The sequence below is a fragment of the Ascidiella aspersa genome, chromosome 1 (assembly GCF_963924565.1).
Source record: "Ascidiella aspersa chromosome 1, kaAscAspe10.2, whole genome shotgun sequence".
Lineage (NCBI taxonomy): Eukaryota > Metazoa > Chordata > Ascidiacea > Phlebobranchia > Ascidiidae > Ascidiella > Ascidiella aspersa.
Genome location: NC_139447.1, coordinates 7,166,470 through 7,183,510, shown reverse-complemented (window position 1 = coordinate 7,183,510; position 17,041 = coordinate 7,166,470). Strand labels below are relative to the sequence as shown.

The 17,041-nt window shown below is 35.7% G+C and overlaps 1 protein-coding gene across 1 annotated transcript in view; it reads left to right on the top strand.

The window, feature by feature from the left end:
• The window catches only part of LOC146166843 (E3 ubiquitin-protein ligase NEDD4-like), a 39,263-nt gene that overhangs the window by 9,388 nt on the left and 12,834 nt on the right, over positions 1-17,041 (top strand). Inside the window, exons 7-20 of the mRNA XM_083383533.1 lie at positions 1,633-1,689; positions 3,430-3,476; positions 3,756-3,855; positions 4,650-4,804; positions 5,673-5,916; positions 7,148-7,247; positions 7,694-7,747; positions 8,791-8,927; positions 9,493-9,584; positions 10,102-10,234; positions 11,220-11,274; positions 14,721-14,779; positions 15,133-15,204; positions 16,198-16,427. Of these exons, the coding sequence (XP_083239659.1) occupies positions 1,633-1,689; positions 3,430-3,476; positions 3,756-3,855; positions 4,650-4,804; positions 5,673-5,916; positions 7,148-7,247; positions 7,694-7,747; positions 8,791-8,927; positions 9,493-9,584; positions 10,102-10,234; positions 11,220-11,274; positions 14,721-14,779; positions 15,133-15,204; positions 16,198-16,427 (1,535 nt within the window). The remainder of the gene's footprint in view (positions 1-1,632; positions 1,690-3,429; positions 3,477-3,755; positions 3,856-4,649; positions 4,805-5,672; positions 5,917-7,147; positions 7,248-7,693; positions 7,748-8,790; positions 8,928-9,492; positions 9,585-10,101; positions 10,235-11,219; positions 11,275-14,720; positions 14,780-15,132; positions 15,205-16,197; positions 16,428-17,041) is intronic.

Below are 17,041 nucleotides of genomic sequence, written 5' to 3'. Positions count from 1 at the left end.
TTGGTAATGTGTTTTTAATATTGTTCTAGAATCGCGTTTTTAGAATCCTTTTTAGACATAAACGTAGCTTCACTTTATTTTGGAGCTTTGCAACTCATCATTGTAATTTTGTACAACCTACTTTTTTACCTGAAAAATTAAGAACATCTGATTATAATCACCATTTAATTACATTTTTAAAAATGTCTAAAAATTAAAAACTAAAAAAAGTTTCTGTCTTTGAGGCACAAGCATTCTGTCCATGGCCCATTGCACAATGTATGTCAAAAAAGTTAACAACATGAAGTATGTGTTTTCAGTAAAATTGTAGGACTTGAACATTGTTTGTTGCTTGTGTTGTCACAGGCAATGCTAGTCAGATCAACCGTGACACAAGCACTTTATGTTGAGTTACACTGGATCACAAAAATGGCTTCTGTATACTTATAGTGTACAACAATCTTTTTTCATAGCTTGAATCAACACAAACTACTTAGCTGCGATAGTTTGTGATCACAAAATACACCAATTGTTAGTACATATTGAGTTTATCAATTGGTCTTGTAGCTTTTTTTTGGTTTTATAACAATTAGTGCACTGTTTCTCAACCTTTTTTCGCGGCAACCCAAATATTAAGTGTAAATATGACGACTAAGGTTTGGCGACCCAATTATTTTGTTTTTTAAGCGAACAAAAATAGGCATTAGCATAAAGAATTTCAAATTTTAATAACTATACACTATTTGTATTGCTTCCTTAATTTTCCTAATTGAGAAATCTTGCTCAGAAACAATCTCAATTAGTAAAAACATGTAAATTACTGCGTAGGCGACCCAACCAAACCAAACAGCGACCCAATTTTGGGTTGCGACCCATAGGTTAAGAAGCACTGAATTAGGGTATGTTGCTCTTAAGATTACTAAAGTGTTTGTTGTTCTATAGCTTGATCATTCTTGATCAAAACACTATTGTTTCACCCTTATTGACATTTATGTGAAAGCAGTAAGACATGTATTTTATGTGTTTATTGTATTTTAAAATCTTTTGTCTAGTAATGCTTAAGCCCAATATTCCAATCTTAAATTAAACGTTTGCAAAAAAGCAGCTTTTTTCATTTTGGTCAGTTATATAAATGATTTGCATGAACAAATGTTTTTCTTGTGTAAAAAAAAAAATATTTTTGAAAAAAGTGCTTCTAATTCAGAAAGAATTAGTTAAACCTAACTTACTAAATTTGACATGGGATGGATAAGAAAAAATTGGCATGTTAGTATGTTTGAGTTGACACCTCTGCTTTAAACTGTACTTAGTGTGTCAAAAGTGTAGAACTATACATATCCAGTTTTATATCAGCCAACAATCCTATACCCCAGGCTATGAACATATATTGCTTTTTGTCAGATAGTCAAGCAACAACTGAAACAGCTATGTTATTAATTCTTAAATCCATGATAGTAACTATAATTTAGTGTGTCTCGGTTTTGCAGATTTAACATTGTAAACAACAATACAACATTGATAGTCATTGGCTTTCATATTGAATCAACATCCCAACTTACTCTATTTTTAATATCACCTGCTTTGTTCGCTATCATTGTTACTAAGTTGTTTTATGTATATAAAATGCAAACTATCAATCTGTTTGTCTTTCAGACAAGAGATGACTTTCTGGGCCAGGTTGACGTCCCAATCAACTCTGTGTATGTTTCGGTGAGTGAAGTAGTCGAATAAGAATGGAAATCATTTCTTTTATAGTTTTTTTGCTGTTTAGCAATCAACATATTGAGTATTATACAGAGATAAAATTCCCAAACAATAAAACTTGTTAAACTTAAAAAATCTAAAAATTATTTCAAAAATTGATTCAAAACATATTAACTAATTGTATCTATCAATCTTAGCGGCTCCTTGTCTGATTTTTTGTGGTCCTTCTGTTTATACTAACAATGAGTCCTTAAGGATGTACACTGTTTATTGCTTTGCTTATGTTACCAATTCAATTTTTGCAAGTTCTAAATCAGACCCTATTACATTTTGCAGAAAAACATTTAGTGATTCGCCTTATGAAAAGCCTACTTAATTTTGTTGGTGTGCCGCATTTACAAAATATTTCACTTTCCAATAGCCTAGAATCTAGATGGAAAGTAAAGCACAATCGGCTGATACTTTTTTGCCTATGTGAAGCAACCTTTTGTACACCAATAATTATCAACTCTCAATTTGCTGCACCCCTGCTCCTGTTTTAGATCAAAATGCCACAAGCGGACTTTCTTAAGCCATATTAAAAAACACAAATTTTTTTTTTAACAAACGGTATATCATATAATAAAAATCTAATTTATATCCTTTTGGCCCTGAAAGTTTGCATTTTGGTCCCCTAGGAAACAAGGCCCACAATTCAGAACCCAGGTCTACCTAATGGCTTTCTAAGAAAATAAAACAACACTTGCCTGCAATTCTGACTTAAACAGAGAATTTATGTTTTGGCTTTAAAGCGATGACTAATCTAATACGTATTGTTATTGTCTTGCCTTTGTACCTAAAGTATTATATTACAAAAATTCTCTTAAACCTCCCTTGCTGGTTTGCGGCTTACTATGTAGGCTTTCTATTTCGGGATAGGTTTAAAATTCCAAGCTAGACAATATTTGTAGACTGTTGTGTTGACAATTTTTGATGAATGCAAATGGATTTTAAAATATTTTCTATGCATTCCACACAAAATATTAGCCGATGTCTTTCAAAGCTTATCACTAAATGTCTTATGATGCTGTGAGTGAAATACCCTTGAGTTTTATTTGTTAAAATCTGTTAATTTTTTTTCTTTGGCCACAGCATATCAAGTAGATTGTGAATAGTTTTATTCAATATCATTGTGCAGAGATGAAAAATAGTTTTGACCTAGCTGTACTCTTTTTTGGCATTTGGTAAACCTTGTTAACTGTTGGCAGTTGACACCACACAATGCTGTGCACAAATTTAATGAAGTTGCTATTGGCATTCACAAATAGTTTACAAGAACAACAATTTAAACAGGAGTTGGATTTATAAATGTGTTTTATGCAATCAACCAATACTACCACTTTGCTTTTGTTTGTTGAAGAATAATTTTTTTGATCAAACTTTTGATCATATCAAAATTATTAAAATGATAGCCGAATGTAGCACGATAATTCTTGATAAAGATAATAAAGAAACTTTTATATCAAAACTGTTAATTGCATTTGTTTTATAAAGGGAAATCAATAAAATATGTTTTTAAAGAGTTAACTTGTTCTATAGCCTTTTTCATAAAATGTGTTAGTGAGAATAATATTAACAATTTAAAAAAAACATTACTTTTTTTGTTGTGTGCAAAATTTAATCTGTTTATATGTTCATCTCTCCGCTTAAAAAAAATAATAAACAAAAATGAAAAGACTGCTAATATTTTTAATTTTTGTTTCTTAGAATACAGAACCAGAAAGCCACAGAGAATTTCCATTGCGGCCAAGAAGGTTCGTTATTTAGGGTGTGCAATTAAGTTGTCGTATATAAATTTCAGCTAACATACAAAGTAATATAGTGTTTGATGGAGGTAAATAATTTGCTTGTGCTAGCCTCATATTGGTTTAAAAAAATAAAGAAAAATTGTTTTAAAGTTACATAAGACAAAGTATTTCGCAGACAAACATTTTTTGATATATTATCTGTACAGTGAATAGTGGTTGTCATCTGCATTTATCAGAGTAAATGATGTTTGGTCTGTTTTATAAGACGTAATGTTTCTATTCCAGTTCTAAATCGCGTGTCAAAGGTCACTTGCGGCTTAAGTTGTCGTACCTGGACGTTTCAACAGCGGCTAACGACAACAATCAGGATGACTCGCCTGCAGAGGTTTGTGAGCAAACACAGTTATATTGAAATCTTGTGTCTTACATGTGATATGTGTGTTCTGTTAATGGCTACACTAATATGAATTTACACAATTACTGGCTTTGATGCTGTAAAAAAACAAACGGTTTTTGGATATATTTAACCACTTTCCACCATAATTTGAACCTAGTAAAGATTATTATTGTGTTATTACATTATTTGTTTAATATAATGAATCACCACTTGAAACAAATCATGCAAAAGGTGTGCTACCATTACAGTCCAACTCGAAAAACTATATAAAATAGTTAAAGCCTAAAGGAGTTGCAATAAATTAGTGTAATGAAATATAGAAGTAAACTTCAGTTTAAACAGATCAGTGCTTAAATCAGTCAAACAGGCTGTAAAATCTTTAAATGCATTATTTGACTTGTTTGTGATAATTAATTTGAGAAAATGTTTTTCACCATTAGTTGACAAAAGCTTAAGAATTTGTAATGCTGCTTTTGTTTAAATTGCTTGTTTAAACTTTAGGACGATATGCGATGAATGGTAATAAAGGACTTTCCATAACAGTCTTTGAAAGCCAATGTAGTTTGTGACATACCATTATTTATTTTCAACTTAAGTTTTAAGAGCTCTTTAATTTAAGCATATTACATGATAGGTAACTTAATACTAATGAAATTGTTTCAATATTTTCAATAGGAAAAACTCGGGTGCACATGTTTGCAGCTGTATTGCTGTACAACTCTGCAAAAAATCTTTTTTTTTAACGACAAACATTTGGCCAAAATTTGTTTTTTCGTTCACAGCCTGACTGGGAGATGGTGGATGAAGAGGCTCGCGCGGAGTCGCAGACGGTCTCCTCCACACTTCCAGAGGGATGGGAAGAGAGGCAAGATCACCTAGGAAGGACTTTCTATGTTCACCATGGAACCAGAACCACACAATGGCAACGGCCTACAAGGTAAGTCGTTACGTCTCTTACTGTTGATATTTGTAACGTGTTTGAAACTGCACATTACCTACGCAACAAGGCCTACGCATTGAAAAAAACTTTTTTAATTTTAGGCACTTTCATCATACACGAAAAAATGTATCAAAAAGCTTACTAAAAGACCAAAAGTTGGAGTCCTAAAGAATTTAAAATGTCTTTTGACATCCTTGAGTGTTAAAAAAAAGAATCCTAGAATGCGATGGCACCCCGGTTAAGAACCACTGCTCTAGTTCAATAAATGCACTGCCCACAATAATAAAAACTGAAATAGTTAATAATAAAAAAACTTACGGCCCACTCAAAATGGCATAAGGCACACATTTAAGCCGCAGCCCACAGTTTGCCGACCACAGGTTCAAACTGTAGAACCAACTGATGATGTTAACTAAACGTTTTAGTTTTTCACTTTCTTTTTTATCATCAATTTGAAATAATAGTTAGAATGAAAACATTTTATTTTGAGTTTCCGCTTTGCCTTGTTTTCTTCAATAAAATAAAATAATCAGTTTATTTAAAACAATAAATTCCGTTTCATACCCTCCCCGTTGTTTTACATGTTCATAATCGTAATGCCCTCAGTTTTTATACAAACAATTACAGCACAAATAAGTCAAATATAATGTATAAAACGACCTTTTTTTAAACAAAAAATGCACTTTTGCGTAACAAATTAGGGATTTTTTCTCGTAAAAAGAATAGTTTGCTACCAAGAAACCCTATTTTTTGTTTTTTCAACTGAATAACGGTAGCTTACAAAACTCAAAACCAATGCATCTCTCTAACCAAAAAGTGCAATAAACCAACAACATGTAATTAAAAAATGCATTTTCTCGCCCAGCGCGATAACGGTGGCTCCGGCGTCATCGTCACAAGCGCAGGCCCGGAGCGACAGCATGGAGGACACGGCCGACACGACAGACTCGGCCGGCCCCGACGAAACCGACGTGGCTCCGCCGGCACCGATGACGCCAACGACCAGCAGCCGGAACACTGAGGCGGCGCGCCAGTTCCGCAGTCGTCGTCATATCAGCGAGGATTTGTCTTCTGAGGCGCCTCCCTCGTCCTCACAACACGACCAGTCGGTGAGTTTTTGCGCTTTTGTTAATGATGTTGACTGGCTTAACTTATGTTGAAAATGAATAATGAGATATAGTCACTTGAAGTGAAAAAATGTTTGCTAAAGTTTGGTGAAAAAAACAAACAATGCCATCACACCTAAAAATCTATTTTTTGGGTGTATTAATTTTTTTTTTTAAACTGAAAAAAAAAAAAACAATACGACGTCAACCATCTTCATTTTTTTTCTATGAGTCATGTAACACTGGTTAAACAATAGTTGTTAAATTTGTATCATAAAAAGACCATTAGAAACTTTTGTGTAATTCTTATACAACCAAGTTTATGGCAATGGTCTTTATTTTGTGTTGTGTCTTAACATTGATCTATTAAACAAAATACTTTGCTAGCTGCTTTATGCTTTCAACAGTGTCACTAGACATTTGCACAGTAAAATATGTGTCTTGTGCACGTGTATTTTATTGTCAGACTATCACACATTTTTAATTTTATAAATAACTTCATTTATGAAAGTTTTGCGATTTCCTGTTTTTGTTTTTAGCCGTGACAACGCACTTCATTTAATAACCCTTTTTTATGGGTTTTATTGGCCAAATATTTATTTACCTACGACTAAGTGCTTTGTATTAAATTTTTACTATGGCTGTGGTGTAGAGACGTAAAGGTTTTTAACTTTTGTAAGTTTGGCGCAATAGTAGACAAAATAATTTCAAAAATGTTATTGTGAAACGAGATTATTGTGCCCGCACTTCGGTTACGTAAGATTTTACATTTTGAATTGTTTTACAAAAGAGCAAGGCGGGTATCTTGTCCCGCTTACGCTGTGCAAACTTGAAAAGTATAACATTGAGCAGATTTACATAAAAAAAACAAAAAACGGGGCCTAATACATCCGACATTTTAGTTTTACTTTTTTAAATTAGTTTTATCTATGTTCTGGTGCGACAACGCCACTCTGTAGTCCTATTGTCTACTCGCAATAACCTGTGTAGCCAGCAACTACTACACTAGGGATATGGCACACAGTTTATAAACACACCGCTGCTGTTAGTTTTTTCGGCATTTTAGTTTTACTTTGTAAATTAGTTGTTTTGATACAACAATGCGACTCTTAAAGTCCTATTTCCTTCTAAAAATAACCTCTGTAGCTAATAACTACTACATGCATATGGCACGCAGTTTTAAAACACCGCTGCTGTTCGTTTTATCGGCATTTTATCGATCAATATTTTTCAGTGGGAAGTTTTGGAGGAAACCCCGTCATCCGTATCATCGCCTTCTCTGTCCGAAGATCCACCCATTCCTGACGTTCCACGCTCGGCCAGTTGTCCCAATGGTAGGCGAGCGCATATAGGCGCCTCTCTTCTTAGACGTTTGGTTTTGTTTTCCTATAGTTGCTCTGCGTAGATTCGCACCAGTGTTGCTATTTTCTTAATGAAAAATATAGCGATTTTTTTTCGGTAGTTTTCTGGCCGACAGGCCAGCTAGACTGTAGTGACGTCATTCGGTTATTGCGCAATTTAGCTCTACTGTTGCGCAATTTTCCCCATGCACCGGGCATGGCGTTGCGTCTTTCGTTTAAGTTTTATTGCCGCCGCCGTACTACAGTAATCTTGCCACAGGTCGGCGGTTAATAATTGATGAAGCCTCCGAAGCAAATTGCAGAATAATTTATAAAAACATACACGCTCTGCAAAGCGCACAACACTGATCAGCCATGTTGCAATTTTGGCTCGTCGGACACTTTTATGTTTCAAGCGAATTTTAACCCATTTCTTTCAGCCCTCTCGCCGGCAACCGCTATCAACGACCTAAAACGGACAAGGAGAAACAACGGTATAGTGTTCGTACCTGTGCTTTTTGCGCTCACCCTTCTGCTTGTTGCACTAGAAAATATTTAATCGGTGCATGTTAGTGAGAAAAAAACGCGCACAGCCTTCGAACGTAGCGCCGAATCATATCCTTATCAACATTTTAGCGAAGAGTGGAAAACGGTCGCTTGTGTTTGATTGTAGTGGTTTTGAAATTTTCGTTATAAAATAACCAAAGGCTGTGAGTAATATATAAAGAACCCATCGTTGTGATTTGGTGTCGACTTCACCCAAATATCCTTCATATTTCTGTACTAACTATATGTTTTCTTTCTCCTTTACTGTATTTCTTTTGACTGTGGCTTTAACGTCTAAACGTGCTTTGACGTTGTTTAACAGCGAATGTCATATCAACATCAACATTGTCAACTCAGTCATGTTTTTGTCTTTTAATTTGCATGGTTATTGACGGTGTTTCCACTGCTTTGCCTGTACGTTTTGTTTGTACGGGTTTAATGTTGCCATATCAGTTTTTGAATCATCGATTTCAACCTTGTGTGGCAAGACTTTGCGTGGTTTCATTGCGGTTTAGAATGCGTCACTTTTGGACGCAATCACACAAACCGTTTGTTAAGCTTTAAAGCAACCCGGAACAGCTCTGCCCAGGATAGGCCAAGTTTTCTATTTTTGGCAGATTTTCTGAAAATCGGCTTCGGTGATCGCTATGACTGTTTAAAATAACGATTTTTTTACCTAAAATACTAACCATAGTTGCATAATGGACTAGTTTAAAATATTAAAAAAATAAAATAATCCAAGTAGTGGTAACATCGTATAGTTGACAAAATAACATGTGTACTTTTTTATGTTATTGTAATACTTAAACAATCCCTTTTTCACATTTTTAAAAGAGTAAATAAAATACCGTATCTATTTTATGAACTTTATTGTACGACACCATTGGCAACAGTAGATTGGCGTTTTGCCCCTAAAGCATTCCACAAATGTCACAAGGGGAATAGTAAAAAAGCCTTCCAACAAACCGTTAAGCTCGTTTTTTACCAGCAGAAGCCCCCAAGCCTGCCTCCAGCACAAGTTCAGATGGTCTGCCCAGTGGTTGGGAACAGAGGGTGGACTCAAAGACTGGGCGAAAGTATTACGTCGACCACGTGCACAAGAAAACCACCTGGCATAAGCCTGCAGAGGTTTGTGATAAACCCCTTTTTGTTTTCTGCTTTTATAATTTTTGCTTTTTTTAGTTTTTATTTCAAAGTAAGATATTTGCATAATTTAGTTTGCCGAGTTTTGCACTAGAAGCGAAATAATAGCTTGGTTTGACAGCACAAATTCGGCCGACCTTCACAATAAAATTTCAATCAAGTAAACAGGAAATGGCTCTCAACCTTTTTGTCGTAATCGCTCCTTTGGCTCCCTCAAAATGGTCACGGCACATTAAAAAAAACGTTGTCTGATTTTTTTGGGCTAACAAGTTTCTCAACAGAATCTGATACTTTTCAAAATAGAATCGAATGTTTTCGCTTAATCTTTTTTAAAATATGGAAATAAAATTTGGAGCTCAATTTTCAGCGGATAGATATTTTGAATTCAGCGTATGGACAATTTGATGACACTAAGTTATAAATAATATTCACTTACTGACCCGCACATAATGGAATAAGGAACACCACATTGTTAGCCAGGGACATGCAAAGACATTTTTTTTGCGTCTTTTTATTTAATTTTAACAAGGTTTTTTTAATTTTTTATTAGAAGACACGCAGCCTTCACGGTTCACCATCAAACAACGCTTCGCCAACTGCAGCAAATGCAAAGAAGTACCTTCCGACCGGCTGGGAGATGAAGTAAGTTTATTAGGCAAGATTTTCTACCCTTAAACTATTTTTATTACTTTTGTTTAAACCTTTTTTAATAATGAGGTAATCATCTCTTCAGGAAATTAGCTGGCTTAGTTTTGTTCGGAAACTCGTGGTCAAAATTTCCCTTTTCTTTTAATAAATGAAATAATAAATGAAATAATAATAATAAAAAAAATTAAAATTTTGGTGACTGTAGAAAAAATCGTTCAAAATAGTTTTTTCCAAAGATGTCCTTGAGACTGACTGAAAGGGGTATTATTCGGGCTAAAAAAAACAAAAAAAAAAACAGTAATTGGCGGATCGATTTGTTTTTAACTGCCACACATAAAAAAAAAACGACCAGAAAAAATTGTTTCTTTTCATCACTTGCAAAACCATATCTGGTATTTACATGTTTTGTCATATAATGTCCTTCTGAATAATTCGTATATTCTTGTCATAATTTTAATTAATTCCCATTCACTTTAAACAGTAATCACGAGTTTTCTTTATCTTCTTGCAGGACGGCTCCTGGAGGTCGAATCTTCTTCATTGATCACGTGCGGAAGATCACGACGTGGGATGACCCGAGGAGCAAGCGTCCTCCGATGCAGAGGGAGGCTCTCAAGAGCGCCAATGACCTCGGATCTCTTCCGGTAAACTATGAAACTCACACTGTATTTTGGAACACAATAGACGTTTTTTTAGTAGTTTTAATAAAAAAATCGACATTTCGCTGTTAACAAACGTTTCGGCAATACCTCGTGCCTTCATCAGTGTAAAAATACAAGTGAAGATCAAAACGATAGCACAAGTAAAAAAGATAAAAATAACTGGAAAATAAGGCAATGTAGAGGTCAATGAGTGCATACCACTACGTGTTAAAAAGGTACAATTGTTCCGAGTTGGTATCCATGTTAAGCTATGGTTCGTGAGGTTAAATCATCAGAGACTCCAGGAAATATAGACATTAATTAATTATTTGTCACCCCCGTTTTGGATGCAACACTTTCCCAACAAAAATAGATTTCGCAAAATCAGTTTAGGTTTTTCTTGTTTTTTCGTTGTAAACTTTATTTATTTTACCACAGTGCCCTAAAACAAAGTTCCCTAAAACTATTAAATCACTTTGCTAAATGCGAAACATTTGTTTTTTATTTCACTCCTAAAGTGAGCATTAATCAGCATTTTTTTTAAAATATGTGTTATTGATGTTTTCATGTCATTTTACCACTTGAGTGTTTTGTTGCCTGTTTTTGTTTGCTTTAAGATACTGATAATGCCTATCTGGAAATAAATCAGATATCTCAAGGACAGGCGTATACCTAAAATTGTAAATGGTACACCACAGGTTTTGCACCCAGAGTTGTTTCTTTCCACACCTGTAAAATATCAATTTTGTCATAAATTTTTGAAAGTATTTGTTCGTATTCAGCAGGTTTTGCGCAGTAGCGCGCAATTACTTGTTCATTAATAACGCCACTTCGTAAAGTCTCGTTTTTTATGAAAATCGTCACTAAATAAGCACCAACCCTTGACCACATGAAGAGGTTTACGTAATCGCGCATAAATCATTGATCAACTTGGCCGTCAGCGACGCATATAATTAGATTAATCCCATTCCCTGTTGTACGTTTCTAGGGCGGTTGGGAGGAACGCATTCACACCGACGGAAGGATTTTCTTTGTTGACCACAGTGAGTATACAAAACGCTTTTTGCTACATACGGCGTTGCCAGGCAACCGGTACACACCACTATCAAAACAAAAGAACTAGTGCATAAAATATGACCAAAGGTACCTTTATTTTTTTATTTTTTGTGGCAACAAAGTTAAAAACGATAGTAAAACCCAAAGAATTGTTTACGGACTAGATTTAGTTCAACGCCCAGATTCGCGTGGAATATTTGTTTTTGTATATGTCAAGTGGCGTCAAGAAATTAACTATCGATTTTTTTGGTCTTAATGTCGATTGAACAACCACCAGAAATGATACCACCTTTAAAACAGCACTTTTCCTGAACATAGAAGTTCAAAAATTATATATATGGACTAAAGGTATCGTTACGTTTTTTTGTATGGCAACAAAGTTAAACACGACAGTTTAAATTTAACCCCTAAGAATTCTTTAACGCCTAGATTCGCGTGGAATATTTGTTTTTGTATATGTCAAATGGCGTCAAGGAATTAACTATCGATTTTTTTGGTCTTAATGTCGATTGAACAACCACCAAAAATGATACCACCTTTAAAACAGCACTTCTCCTGAACATAGGAGTTCAAATATTATATATATGGACTAAAGGTATCATAAGGTTTTTTATTGCAGCAACGTTAAAAACGACCGTTGAACCCAACGCATTCTTCAACGCCTATATTCGCGTGATATATTTATTCTTATAATTGTCAACTGGCGGCAAGTAATTAAATATCGATTTTTTTAGTATTAAACGTCGATTTAGCAACCAACAAAAATGATAGTTGACAAGCGACGGCAATTTGCCAACAAAAACGATCGAAAACAATAGGTTAACTCACAACTGTCTAGCCGTATTTTGCTTGAATACCCATTATTCCTCGATAATAAGCCCGGAGTGTAAACTATACATATACGTATTATATACCTATTACCAACATTGGGCCAAAATAGTTTTAATTTTTCTTTTGATAAGAGGTTCCTAACTCTGCGCCATTTTTTAATAGGACGTAGCGTATTGATTTCGTTTCATATTCCAAACTGAATTACGTTAATGTAATGCATTCAGATAATAATGTGCCTTCCAACTTATTAGTAAACTAAATAAATGCCTTTGGTGTAAAAATTAGTGAAAATTTGTAAAATCGTTTGGTGCGTTGCAAGTTCAACCATTTGTTTTTTCAAGGCCGTCACAAAAAAATTGAGAAGGATAAGGTAATTGACGTTTTTATGTAGAGCAGTAAAAAAGTTTCTCGCCGTGTACCTTTTACCCATAACCAGTGAAAAATGTTCTCAAGTCAGCCCCTACTAATTTGGTTGAATTTGCGCATTTTAACCGATCAGTAAAAAAACTTGAGCGCAAAAAGAGCTTTAAAAGCTAAATTTCGACGCCGTTGAGCCATTTCCATCCCTAAAGCTTAAAAGTGGCTGTTTGCGAAATTTGTCGAATGCGTTGTAAACACACACGGCGCTCCCGTTGAACCGCAAACGCTCAATAAACCCTCGCGATGCCTGTTAATAAGTGACTTCGAGCCATTCGGGTACGCGTTGTGCGTGTTTACCTTCGCCAAAGCGCACGCGGATGACTTCATGGCGTTAGAAGTCCGAATTTCTTTGCAACTTGGAAAACGCCTCCTTTTTGACCATTACCGTTGCATGATTCCCACCTGCTGAACCATTTGTATTGTATTGATCAGTGGTTCTGAATTTTTTCACCTAGCGTACCCCTTTTGACTTGACTTGTTAAAATAAACACCTCATAAGTAAAAACTAAAAATACTGTACAATGAATTACTTTAAGTTTGAGTTATGGGGTGGTTGTTCTACAGCTTGAAAAATTATTTAGGTTAGTAATTAAAGGATGTTGGGCGGGTGACTTAAAACTTGGGACTTTTCCCCACCCTACGCTCTTGCATCATATTACCAGTTAATATGAAACGGGGTAGAAAGGGGAAAAGGGATTTAGGCTAACTTAAAACAGCCATGTAAAGCATGTGGATTACATTTGTTGCTTATTAGAGTGTCATGGCTGTTTGGGTGAGCCGGGCCGCCACGTTCTTTACACGTTGTTGCACGTTTTGAATGTTTTAAGTGACGATGGGTCAACCAAACACACCGTTCAACAAAAAAGAGCCATCAACGCAAAGCGTTATTCAGAACAACGTTATAGCATTGCAATTGTGGGCGTTTTGTTTGCAAACATTTCGACCAATCGGTTGTGCGCATAGGCGCCGATCGTGTGTGCAGAGCGTTTTTAGACGCCCTGAAATTCACCAAAGTTATCAATAACTGTGAAAAATCAATTCCTGTAGTACAGGTTTAGTTTATATAAGGTGTTTAAAATTTCCATGCATTACCATATAGAAGACAAGGCAGTAGAACTTCCAAACTATGTTTTTAAATTATACCTAAATATAATTTGTTTTTGTTTGATTTAATGAACTATGTATTGCCCATTTCAATGGACTTTTTTAGCCCAAAGCAGTATAAGAAAATTTTAAAAGACGAAATGGTTTGGTTCACTGATAACTTACAACAGCGCATAGACTGTTTTCTATGAGCTTACATTTTTTATCTAATTAATAAGCAATTTTACATTGGTTAGAAAATAACGCTCTGGAATTTTGAAAGTTCGCGCCTATGGTTGTGCGTCTTTTTTGGTGCGAGACAACGGCTCTTGAACAACCAAGTCAATAAACAGACATGAGAAAACCAAAGGTCTAATCAGCACATGCTAAATAGATTGGTTTCAGCGTCAAACTCAGAACGATTGATGCTTCATCGCGTCTCTATACTGTGTTACTTCATGTGGTGATGTTTAATGCACTTCAAGCCGAGTCATCGCAATAAAACTGCCTCCTGATGCGTCAGAGAAAACGAATAGCTTGCGTGAGGTGTATAATGGATAGCTGAACAAATACGCGACGTTTGTTTAGCAAACCTTTGTACCTATGTTGGTCGGCCAGGGGCGCGCCCTCAAATACCTTCATTTACCGCCGATTGTTTTGCTAAAGATCTGTGGTCTGTGACATTACAGACAAGAGCATTTTCGAACGGGATTGCATTGAAACCGCTGTGTACTTGTACTTTCTTTGAATAAAGCCAGTGTTGGGACGACGCTTTTTCAAATCAACTCGCTTCGATGTGATTTTATTTTCCATTTTTACAAGTTTTAAATATGTTTTACTGGCATTAGTTAAAGTTCAACACATGTCGGCCAATATGCGACTGTTAAAGACGTAAAATATTCCACTCTTAACTCTTTTGGGATAAAGTCAAAACATTTTTTTTGCCTTGATTTAAAAAATCTAAATATGTACAGGAACCAGATAAATCCTCGACTTGACAATCATATTGCCAGATTAGAACTGTACTTTTGCAGGAAAGGTGCTGTTTTTTTGCCAGACCGAGACAGATATACGTTAAACTTTTGCCTTTTTTCTCCAGTAAACCACAGAACGCAGTGGGAAGACCCAAGGCTCCAGAACCCGGAGATCACCGGCCCGGTAAGTCTGCTTTTCAAAAAAAAAAAGGCTTATTGTTATTTCGGCGGCGATAGTTTTCTATTCATACCGGACTGTTGGCTATACCCAAACATACCAATGAAGGGATGTATTATATTTTCGTATTTTGATCGATCGAAACCCGATGCCACTTGTTCGACTGCTTATATTTAACTGAGCGTTTTCCACTTTGAACAGTAAATTTCATAGAAAATAGTGAGAGTTTAGATAAATTTTCCCGAAAAAGATTCTCTTTGTCCACTCTAATTTAAATAGTTTAGCTTTTCTTGCACCAAAATCCTTCCCAGGTAGCTTTCGGCTTTTTTCGTGTTTAACTTTCATTTGTTTCTCTACAGGCGATCCCGTACTCGCGAGATTACAAGCAGAAGTACGAGTTTTTCAAGAGCAAGCTCAGCAAAACTGTTCCGGTAAGTAAAGTGTTTTCTATGCAGTAAAGCTTTATCAATTCATACGCGCGACAGTTTATTTATTCTGTTGTGAATTTTCGTATATGCAATATTTTAACTGCTGTACTGTGTGATCTCAACTATTTAGTATTTGAGTGTAATTTTTTTTCTCATTGGCATAAAGATACATTTTTTGCCCAACCTTCATAATTTTTAAAACGTCACATGCTTTTAGGGTAAAACAAATTGCCTTTGGTGTAAACTGGTTCGGTTGGTTTTAGGGTTAGTATTATTTGTTAAACTACTCCAGTTCTACATTTTATTCGTGGTGTATGGCATGTCCATTCTATAAGCGTAGGCCAGTAGATCAGCAGCTATCTACTCAAGGCCGAAGAAATGAGATTTTCGCCCTCCTAAGGCCTTTCGAATTTGTCGGATCGGCTAGAGATCTAAACATTTCGACCAATCGGTTGTGCGCATAGGCGCCGAAGATAGGCGTGCAGGGCGTTTTTAGACGCCCTGAAATTCACCAAAGTTATCAATAACTGTGCAAAACCAATTCCTGTAGCACAGTTTTAGTGTATAAAAAATGTTTAAAAGTTTCATGAATTACCATATAGGCAATAGGCTATAGATAGAACTTCCAAACTATGCTTTTTCATTATACATAAATGTAATATACGCTAGAGATCTAACTAGAGATCTTTAGAATTTGTCGGATCGGCTAGAGATCTAAATCCACACGAATTCTTGCCGCCTTCGATCCGCTAAAAAGATTCACAAGCGGCATGCAAACGACCGAGGTTTCAGAGGAGCGAGGTTGTCTTTAAAGAGGCAAACGACTGAAAAAAGCGCGATCCTAAAAAAGTCCCGCCCAGTGTCGTCAATATGGGTAAACCATTGCTTTGTAAGGAAAAGACTCGTGCGTGTGGTTTCACTTTGGGGCACACAAACTGGCGAAGTCTAGAAAACATTTTCATCCAATCAACGCTGTAATGCATCTTTTCCTTACAGCGCGATCTTCCCAACCGTTTTGAGATGAAGGTCGACCGACGGACCATCCTAAACGACTCCTATCGCGCCATCAGTAAAGTGCGCAAGGCCGACCTGCTTAAGGCGCGTCTCTGGATCGAGTTTCGAGGCGAAAAGGGACTCGACTATGGGGGCGTGGCGAGGGAGTGGTTCTACCTGCTCTCCAAGGAGATGTTCAACCCTTACTACGGGCTCTTCGAGTATTCGGCCACGTAAGCGAAAAGAGTGATTTTTCGTGGTGTAGGCCTACATTTCTTTGTACTAGGGTTGTTTGAGTAGAATCCCAGTGAATTAAAAAAAAAGGTTTCGCGTCTAGAATAACTAACCCAGAATATCAACTTCTGGACATATTTTTACTAAATAATTTCATTTTATATATTTTTAGGTGGGGCGGGGGGGGTAATTATAATATACTCTATTTTTACATTTATCGCAAAACACTTGTCTGTTTTTTTTGTAGGGACACTGCAATTTAAAATATACGCCGGGTTTTAGTACAGTTTTGATCAGCGTAACATACGTAACATACTGTTTTATCCAAGTTTAACTGAATCTAACTTCTTTTGTGTTTACGTGATGTAATGCTGAATAGCATTTTTTTATTCAAAAACTCAATACCCAAAGTAGTAAAATTCCAATGGTGGAAATAACGGCCCAAATAGACGTTAAAAGCGACATGCTTTATTTTCAAACCGTTATTTTCACCATTAAACTTATGAACAGATCCGTATATAGTGTTCCAAAGTAAAAGTCCATTTTTTTGATTCTGTCCTATTTTGCAGCAGTCACTTTTAATATGTGATAATATCGGATCGGAGCCGATACC